At 31.4% G+C, this 9,871-nt stretch overlaps 4 protein-coding genes across 4 annotated transcripts in view; 1 reads left to right on the top strand and 3 right to left on the bottom strand.

The window, feature by feature from the left end:
• Positions 1-89: 89 nt before the first annotated feature.
• Positions 90-2,031, bottom strand: LOC108751346 (V-type proton ATPase subunit G). The gene is made up of 4 exons (XM_018491461.1): positions 1,860-2,031; positions 1,191-1,291; positions 1,003-1,101; positions 90-918 (listed from the first exon to the last, which is right to left on the bottom strand). Exons 1-4 carry the CDS (start codon positions 1,939-1,941, stop codon positions 844-846), a joined length of 357 nt encoding a protein of 118 aa, XP_018346963.1. The 5' UTR covers positions 1,942-2,031; the 3' UTR covers positions 90-843.
• Positions 2,032-3,496: 1,465 nt separating this feature from the next.
• LOC108751357 (protein LTV1 homolog) lies at positions 3,497-6,157 on the bottom strand. Its single transcript, XM_018491476.1, has 7 exons — positions 6,009-6,157; positions 4,991-5,540; positions 4,695-4,921; positions 4,496-4,624; positions 4,248-4,439; positions 3,776-4,015; positions 3,497-3,696 (listed from the first exon to the last, which is right to left on the bottom strand). Exons 1-7 carry the CDS (start codon positions 6,009-6,011, stop codon positions 3,583-3,585), a joined length of 1,455 nt encoding a protein of 484 aa, XP_018346978.1. The 5' UTR covers positions 6,012-6,157; the 3' UTR covers positions 3,497-3,582.
• Positions 6,158-6,446: 289 nt separating this feature from the next.
• LOC108751443 (ADP-ribosylation factor-like protein 6) overlaps positions 6,447-9,871 on the top strand; it is a 4,231-nt gene continuing 806 nt past the window's right edge. The window contains exon 1 of the mRNA XM_018491648.1: positions 6,447-6,670. Within this exon, the coding sequence (XP_018347150.1) occupies positions 6,493-6,670 (178 nt within the window). The 5' untranslated portion in view covers positions 6,447-6,492. The remainder of the gene's footprint in view (positions 6,671-9,871) is intronic.
• LOC108751441 lies at positions 7,024-8,999 on the bottom strand. The gene is made up of 4 exons (XM_018491646.1): positions 8,840-8,999; positions 8,279-8,757; positions 7,849-8,190; positions 7,024-7,771 (listed from the first exon to the last, which is right to left on the bottom strand). The coding sequence occupies exons 1-4, from the start codon at positions 8,904-8,906 to the stop codon at positions 7,055-7,057; spliced, it is 1,605 nt and encodes a 534-aa protein (XP_018347148.1). The 5' UTR covers positions 8,907-8,999; the 3' UTR covers positions 7,024-7,054.

Genomic DNA, 9,871 nt, shown 5'->3' with positions numbered 1-9,871 from the left:
TTTTTTTTTCCTTTTCAAGATCAAAGATTATGTCGAGCATGTTGTCAGTTCTGCAAAAATTGTACATAAAAAGAGCGAAAAATTATACATTTTGGGTTTTTCTTTTCTTTTTTTATATTTTGAACACTAATACTGTACAGACAACCAACCAGCTCACAGAGATAAGGATATACATGTAAGGCAAAGCTGCCCATCTCGCAAGATTAACAGAGATTTGAAACGTTCTCGCTAAAAGATGAAAAGTCTGAATATTGCTACATCGTCGCGTGGTCCACCGTCGACTGGGAGCATGTCCGTGAACCGCGAGAGGTTGTAGGGAAAAATCTCAAAGCGCGTCCTCGATGTAACAGAATCATGGAATGACATCTAATGGCATACGCTAAACGACATATACAATTCCATCACCCTAAATCGCTTTAATCATATCTATCTTAACAATCGTACATTGTCCCGATGTGTCTAGGCCTTGACGCATCAGGTCAAAGTACTCTGTTGAATTCACGTTACTTTTTTTTTTCTTTTCTCTTTGTTACGATGCAACTACATTACAGCAATTCTCAAACTGTCCGAATACGTGCTGGTGAAAAGCTCAGCGGTAATAACAATGCGATTACATTTATTGTCGTGTAGCAACTGCAGAAGAAAAGAATTCTATTAGTAGTTTGAGTATCACTGCCTACAGCTACATTGTATACAGTTTCTCAGATAAAATATAACATGTCATACGATATAACAGCGATAAATACATATTGAGATATGGTGAACAGTAATATTATTTAATATATATTTATAGAGCGTAAGATGTATCATATTTATAGCTATATTAGATGCGATTCTTGTGGCTTAGACCTCAATGCGGTAATTATTGTGTAGTTCCGGCTTGATATCATACACCAAGTCCAAGATTTTAAGCATGACCTAAATTACACAGAGAGTCGACATTGTAATTTCTCAGATATCTGTGTTTAATCTATCGATTAAATATACACATAGCGAACTTACCGTGCTTTTGTGCACAGCAACAGTCTGATTCATTTCTTCTATCTTAAGTCGCGTATCTGCCTCGATACGCGCAGCTACATCCTCTTTTGAACCCATGTGCTACCAATAATATTATTATTATGTTGATCAATTTAAATATTAAAACTTAAATCTAACAAAAATCTCAATATAAGGAAAACGACACTTACCTTGGCTTCAAAGTCACGGAACTGTTTTTCTCGTTCCTGTCGATATTTCTCAATCTCATCCTGGGCTTCTTCTTTGGCCTGCTTCAGACGACGTGCCTTGCCTATAAAAGTAAAAGGGAGATTACAATGATACAAACCAGATTTTTTCCAGATTCCTCTATACAATACATTCTGGCTCAATTTTATCTAACATTATTTTATTTAATGTTAATAGAATATTATTATATATTATAGAACAAACACTTCAACTTAATTATCAAGTCAGGACATTTAAATAATAAAGCAAAAGATTAAAGAATTGGAACTTTAATAAACAAAATTAGACACAGCTAAATAACATTCAATAAATGTCTGAATTCGCATAAATGGGGACAAGTATAATTAATGATAACATAAATAGATCGCACGTAGGTTAGCTAAGATGCTCTCCCTATCGAGTGTAATTTTCGCGAATTATTGGACGATACAGTTAAAATTGATTACTCCATAGATTTCGCGGCTCAGGAAAAAAGGTGAAAAATTCGTTACACGACGTGTCAATTTCAGAAAAAGTTAACGTAGTGGCTAAAAGGTTACGGTGATCACGGTTAGCACATCCACGTCGCAACACGTATTTTTTTCTTCCTCCCCCGAAATATTTCGGCGCGACTTGCTGACGAGTGCACTTACGTTTCCTGGCATCCGAGACTTTCTCGGCAGCGCGTTTTTCGGCAGCCAGAAGCTGCTGAATTCCCTGCGTCTGGCTAGCCATCTTTGCGAGTCGGGAACGGCGAGCTCTGTCACGAATCGATCATATGACTTTGGAGCTTCCGTCTTCTGCCCCGCCTTAAACGACGGCGCTCCGTATCTCGTGCTCACTCACGTGGTTCCACTCCACCAGCAGAGAGAAATCTAAGAGAGACCATACCGGCCTTTTTCCTGTTATCGTTGAAATCGTCCGTACACTATCGCCAGTACATTTTCAGTTTAGGAACTACGTGACTATATACATTTTCTGACACTACCGATAAAATCGTATCATTGAAAATAGATGTGGTTAGTCTCTGTAATATATTTTCAGGACAGAAACGTGCCGACTGATAATAGATATATATATACCGGGATTTTAAACATTTATACAAAAAAATTTATTATATAAAATTTAACAAATCTCTAAAGTAATTATATATATATTCTTTAAAATAATTATATATATTTTTTAAAGATCTTAGCAAAAATAAATTTGTATAAAATATTAAAGTAATTTTTAAATAACTCTCCTTTTATCTAAATTAGATAATACAATAAGGAATAATATTTAAAAAGTTATTGCAATTTTATTAGTGAAATACAATAAAACAATTAGACATAAAAATAAAAAAATTAATTTAATTAAATTAAATTAAATATAAATTAAAGATACACTTATCTGCAAAAACTAAATTTATTAGTAACTCATTTGTTGTATGAGTGACTATACTTACAAAAAAAAAAGAGGAATAAAATTGACGGAGGTGGTGGAGAGCCTCTATCTCATTTTTGCTAAATTATACCATAAATGGACAATATATGCTTAGAAGAGATTGAATTTATTAAAAGTTTCTAGTCTATTGCTAGTAATTATAAATACTTTGACACATACTAGTAATTATAGTCGGCACGCTTCTGTCCTGAGGATTTAGTACAGAGACGAATCACATCTACTTTCGACGATATGATTTTATCAATAGTGTCAGAAAATGTATGTAATCACAAAACGTAGTTCTCAAAATGAAAATGGATATACGGGCGATTTCGATTGTAACAGGAAAAAGGCCAGCATGGTCTCTCTCAGGTTTCTCTCTGGTATGAGTATGTTTTCGGTTTCTCACACGGATATAAAAATTAATAATAATAATAATACTTAATAACTAATAATAATAATAATAATAATAATTGTAATTATTGTTATTATTACTTTGTGGATTTTTAATTAAAAATAATAATATATTATTTTATAATTTTAATTCTTGCATTGTTTCTTCTCAATTAAAAATAGCAAATAACCCTTCAAGAAGGGTTGAATTTCGTACGAGTGAATCCCAACTGTCTCAACTGCTCTTTTCAAAAGCTTTCCATATCTTTTTTTGCCCAATTTAAAAATTAGAATATAGATTGAACAATATAATTGAAAGGTTTTAATGAAAATTGATAAAGATACATAGTTGATAGAATGATTTTTATATGACACATACATATATATTTCTTATATGTAGAAAATTATTTTTTAAATAAAATATTTCTATGTAATATAGATATATTTATTAATCTATCGAAAAACGGTTTTAATATACAATGCGTATCTTTTATACATAAAATCAAAGTTGTTAAGTCTACAACTTAAGACGCAGTCATAGTTGCAAAACATTACTTTTTATACTATATGCGTTCCTTGAGTGTTTTGTCTATTATTCAATCGAATCTTCTCTTGGCGTTTCTTTTCCTCTTTAAACGCTTCGGTGTTTGCCTTTCGTTCTATCCTTCTTTCCTAAAATTAGATAAATTTCAGAAATTATGTTATATAAAATTTAATTAACCCGTCCACAACAAATGTTTAATAAAATTACTTTTCTGTATTCTTTGAGCAGCTTTTTTCTTTCTTTTCTTCCGTCAGGAGTTTCCCCTTTAGGCCTTATACTTAGAATGCTTAAGGTGGATTTCCTACTTTCCGCTACGGATTGTGGGCCTTTTGGCGAATTATTTTCCATATCAAATTGGGCCAAAGTTTCAGCTGTTAATTTTCCAGTATTGCCTAACACATTTTTCGGAATACCAGATTTCCGATCTATTTCAATTTTCTTTGATCGCTAATTATTAAAAAGAAACAAAAAAAAAACATAAAATCAATAAGTGTAGTATCAACTCAAGAAAAATGTTTCATATATAATTATGTGATATATTTTATATATACTTATATATAATTTATATATAATTATATAACATTTTTTCGCGAGAAGAAATATATAATTAAATTATACATATATTTATATTTATTACTAGAATGAATAAAATTTTCAATAACATTGATTAATAATTTACCTTAGGAGGTTCTGATATTAATTTAGGGTGATTATAAATGTTACTGTATGTGCTAAGAATACTTTCACAGTCCCATTTATCTTTTCCACGAGTAGTGACAAGAAGTTTGTCAAAATCTTCATCTTCTGAACTCGAATATTCTGGTTCCATAATCTTCATTCTGTCTTTCATAAGTTCCGCGATATTTTCCGTCTACAAATGTTAGAGAAAATAATACATTTTTCATTATACTTTTACGTAATACTTACGTCTTCTCGTTGCTTTTTTTCAAATTCTGTAGCATATTGCATAACACGATTCGAATCATGTGTGATATATCCTTCTATTTCATCGCAGTCTAAAGCACCAATTTCATTTTCATCATATCCAGCATACATCTGTACAATAAACAAGAAAAGATAAAAACATACAGTATTAGGTTTGAAAAAATAAATCTATAATATAAACCTTTTCAAATCTGTCATCCAGCAATGTAAGTTGTTCGTTCCTTCTCATCACGCTACTACTCATAGAATATTCTGTAAATCTTGATTTCGTTTCTTCATCCTTAAAAGTATATTGAGGTCCATTCAAACTACATACTTCATCTGCCTCCTCGTTGGATAAATCCATATGACCATCAGATGAGACATCTGATTCATTATATTCATTTTCTAGTTCGTTTAATTCATATTCTAAAGTATAAAATTACAATAAGGTTAAGTGAATGTGTATGATATTATTACATAGTTTAATAAATTTACCATATTCTCTGTCAGAATCCTCGCTGTCACTATTTTCAGCATTAGCTAATTCTATGAAATTATCTTCTAGCTCATTTTCTGGATCATCAAAATCAAAATCGTCATCCATTGCAGCGACTACATCCGGGTCTAAATCTAATCGTGGCCCAGAAACTGGTGCTGCTTTATTAAGCATACCAACTTTTTCCTCGACATTTGAAGCAAATACCGAAGATGGTAAGTTAATTTTTGGAGCACTCTTGTCGCATTTGGAATCATTCGTGTTCTCAACACGGTCCCATTCCACTGATAATGCATTGACATCTTTAAGATGTTGCAAATAATCATAATCATCATCAAAGTAAATCCCATATTTATGCTGCTCCTTTTTGCGTGTTTCATTGTCTAATGATTTCTTCTCTGTTTTTGCCGCTTGTGTATCGGCAGCTGGAACTAGGACTCTTTGTGGTGCTGTTTCATCTGCCACTAATGGATCTTTTTGTGAACGATGAACTAAGTGGAACGTAACAGAATTCTTCTTGTCAATAAACTTTTTCGTTTTTCCCTTTGGCTGCAATTACATTGTTATTTTAGAGATGTGAAATAATTATTAAGCTATTAATATTGTAGAATAAAATAAGTGAGTGACGCATAAATATGAATGTGATTAACTATTGCTGGAGTTTGATTCGCACTCACAATGTTTTGGAAATCATTTCATCCTGTTATCAAATGTTCAATAAAGATAAATAATGCTCACAAGCAGTTGTGAGTGTGAATCAACCATAGCCTGGTAGTCATCAAATAGAACAGCATGCTTTGATAAAAGATTGAGGTTAAGTTTAGAGATTATGAATTATAACATTAAAATATCTCGTATACCAGAGATTAAGGAAAAAGAATTCCTGGTTAATAGTTCAAAAATATTGTGTGCTATATAACTTTCAGGCAGAATTAAAGGGCCGATGGAGATTAAAAAAAAAAATATATATATATATATGTAGCAATGATATTTTTGTAAATACGTATTAAAACTTACCATCTTGATTTGTCTTGCTCAACTAATCGTACAACAAAAGTAATCGTCCTAATGTATTTATCCGAATTAAGCACTGACACGTTAATTTATTTAAACATACAAAACGTAAGGAAAACATGTGCTATGTTTTCGGAGTCAAACATGATAGATGAAATCCCCCAGACTGGTAACAATGCTCTCAAAAAAAATTTCTAGAAATTAGATATGTTCACTTATGTTTTCTTATTTCAGAAATAAAGGAATTCATGACGTCAAATGTAAATGATCTAATTAATAAAAAAAATTGTCTTTTGTTCAATTAAGAATCACATCAGTGACTCTCAAATGTAAATTTTAACATAAATTCCCAATGGTGCAAGCAAAACATTGGAAGGGATTGTTCTAGCCCTACTCTAGTAACCGCAAATAACGTAAATGGCAGAAAGGGGTGGGGGTGATTATTGATGTCCAATAAATGTGAGGAAACATACAACGTCAAGAAAAAATGGGGTTATTCGATCGTTTAGCGAACCTTTTAGGTCTTAGGAAAAAAGAAGTAAACGTTTTAGTAGTGGGCCTTAACAACAGTGGTAAGTCAACGGTCATAAATAATTTCAAACGCGAGGATGACCGTTGCATAAACATAGTGCCCACTGTCGGGTTTAATGTCGAAAAATTCGCATGTAAGTTAAATAGCGAAAAGCGACAAAGTGTCAAAAATGTGAGATTCTGTTGCTTTCAACGCTATCTTCACGCGTCCACTATTGCACCTGCACAATCTTAAAATCACAGCATTGTCCACTTATTTTACAATAAGATATAGAATGGAGGATGACGCTATATAAAATTGTTAATAAAATATATAAATATTTATGAAATGCATATTTGAGATGTATAGAAATTATATTAATTTTTTTTTCTAATTGACATACTTCGATATTTTTAACATATTTAATATATTTATATATCTTAAATAATTATTTTATTTTTTAAACGTATATATTTATTTTTATTTTTTATACTTCTAGTACGGCCTTGAATATGTGTGCCTTCAAAACCTTTGATGATCAAGACTTCACACTACTTCGTAATAATCGATCAATCTTTTCTGGCGTCTTTTTTGGAGTCTTCTTTTCTGGAGTCTTCTTTTCTGGAATCTTCTTTTTTGGAGTCTTCTTATTTCCTAATTCATCACTATCTTTGGAGTAATCTAATAAGGAATCCAATCTATTTGCTGTTTTCTTTGTCGTATCAATACGTGTAATATCATTAATCTCCAGAGTGGATGACAAGGGTACATTTCTGATTTTAGGATGTAGTGGTGTACTAGTGATTAATTCGGGGATCTTTGACCGTTTGTCTGGTTTATTACCCAGTTTTGATTCAGACGAAAATATTTGATTTGCATTAGAAGTCGTAGCCGCTTGAGTTTGGAAATTTAATTTCGTCTGTTTCAATTTAATCTTAGATTTGTGGAATGGCGTTATTTCTATTGGATTTTTATTAATTTTCTTTTGTTTTAAGACAGAAGTAGCCTTCTCTGCTTTCTTTTTCTTTATCAAAACTCGCTGTGGACTTTTGATGCGCCTTTTTTTTGCATTTGGATGATTAGTTTCTTGATTAGCTTCTGAACTATCTTCTATAGTATTTTCAGTAGTAGTTTTTCGCCTTATTCTTTCACTCCACTTTTTCTTCAATTCACGTTTCCTCCGCGATTTTCTCAATGATCTCGTCCGTTCTGATTGTAGCTGAACTATGAAGTTTTCATCAGAGCTGCTAGTATCCTAAAAATAAAATTGTTAAAATACTTCTTAATCATGAACCAAAATCGTTTAAATACTTTTATATCTAAATGCCATACATTCAGTTCTAATAGACTTTCAGTGTCGTCTTCCTGCATCCATGTAAATGTAGAATTATCCTCTGATAGAATCTCATCAAAAGCAGTTTGTAGGTCTAACATTTTAAATTTCTTAAAATATGTCTTTAATCTCTGTTTGATATCATCGTTTAATTTGTTTCCATTTGTTGTATCAACCTGAACTTTATAAGGTCTTGCAGTGTCTTGATGATACAGCAAATGTATTATTAAGTTCATATAGCTGTTATTTTCACTATTGTGTACACCATACAATTCCAAGCTGACTTGCTTAAATCCCATATCAGATTGCAAAGTACAATGCTTCATACTTGACATATATTCCTAAAAAAAAAAAACATTTACTTGTATTATAGCTCAAAAATAATTTATTCTACATATATATAATCATTTTCATAAAGTAAAAATATACCTTTAGTGATAGGAATTGCTCTTGCCGTGCAGTATAACAATCAACATTATGCTTACAGTTCTTTATAAAGGTACTTAATTTTTTTAATTTGTCAATAGGCGTTTTAGATAATATATTATTTATGTTAATTGACACTGGCATTACCCATTTTCCCAGTTCAGTCTTTCCATCCTTAACAAAAATCTGTACTGCTTGAGTATTGTCTGTCTGCTTTTCGTTTGTTGATGTAAAATTAAATACAGATTCATTCTTCTGAAATTTAACGCAACGAAAACCAGCAAATCTATACAGATCGTTCTTCAGAGTAACCTTGACATTCAATATTTTACTAAATGTCAAGGAAGTCTCCAAGGGTCTCTTGGTCAAATGATTCTCTATTTCTTTAAAGCGCGTTTGCAGATTCCGTTCATGCTGCTTGATGATGTTTCTTAGTTCCTTTATTTCTTGGCGTAGTTTCGTCTTTTCTGTAGCTGTCGCATCTAAAAGTCAGAAATAGGTTAACTTAACTTTCTCGCCGCTTTAATGAGGTTAGGATTTTTGTTTGATAAATAGTTCACGTACCTTTGTTTGCCGACTCGATATTCTCATTGTCGTTATTCGAACCGCTTGTGGAACTTTGCGTTTCCATTTTCGTTTCTAAGAATCGTTATATCATTTTAAACAGAAATATAATCAAACGAATTCGCGCCAAAATTATTCGTAGTTTCAATTAGTTTCACATCTCGAGTGCTTTACTTTCTTCTTTAGATGGCGCGTGTTTCTGCTATTGGTGTGTTCAGCGGACTCAACAGTTGAGTGAGCGCTCGCTGCTTTATTAGTGTATTCTTTCAGATCATCCAATCAACATTTAAGATCTAGAAGAATATATCAATAGTAGCGAGCGCTCACTCAACTGTTAAGTTCTCTGAACGTAATTATTCTTAGGGCGAGTTTCACCAAACTCTAATGTTGATGCAAATTAAAGATGACTTCGATCAAACATCGGTTAATGATTAAAAGATGATTAATTTTTATCCATGTCTATTTTATACAAAATATTACACTCTTATCAATTTCTATGGATTTATTTATAAAATTTAATTTTTTTTTAAAGTTCAATACTTTTTTATTTATTTATACAGACATTAATAAGTTAAAAATCAAGCTAATCAATTCCATAATAAGTATAGATACAAAATTGATGAAGTTTAAATCAATCATGTTTCCAGTATTAAAGTGAAAAAATTTATAAAAAATGAAGTTAAATAGTTTCTTGGTTTCTGATGCCCAATTTCCGTCAATGTAGATTACATTTAATCTCGATTCGACTTACTCTTCATTTTTTTTAAATTCTTAAAACTAAAAAAAAATGAAGCGTTCCAGATAACGTTAGATGAGATATCTAATAGACACAAGTTTTTTAGACACAAGACATCTACTAAAGGCTGATAGAATCAAGATTTAATCAAAGTTAAATTGCTATTAGTGGTGATAGAATCAAGATTTAATCAAAGTTAAATTGCTATTAGTGGAAACAGACTTAACTGATAAGTAAACAACAAGATTTTAATTAAAGTTACTCTGTAAAAACTCTGCTGGGAAAAGAAGATATAA

Source organism: Trachymyrmex septentrionalis, unplaced genomic scaffold (genome assembly GCF_001594115.1).
Source record: "Trachymyrmex septentrionalis isolate Tsep2-gDNA-1 unplaced genomic scaffold, Tsep1.0 scaffold44, whole genome shotgun sequence".
NCBI lineage: Eukaryota > Metazoa > Arthropoda > Insecta > Hymenoptera > Formicidae > Trachymyrmex > Trachymyrmex septentrionalis.
This window is presented reverse-complemented; position numbering and strand designations above follow the sequence as displayed.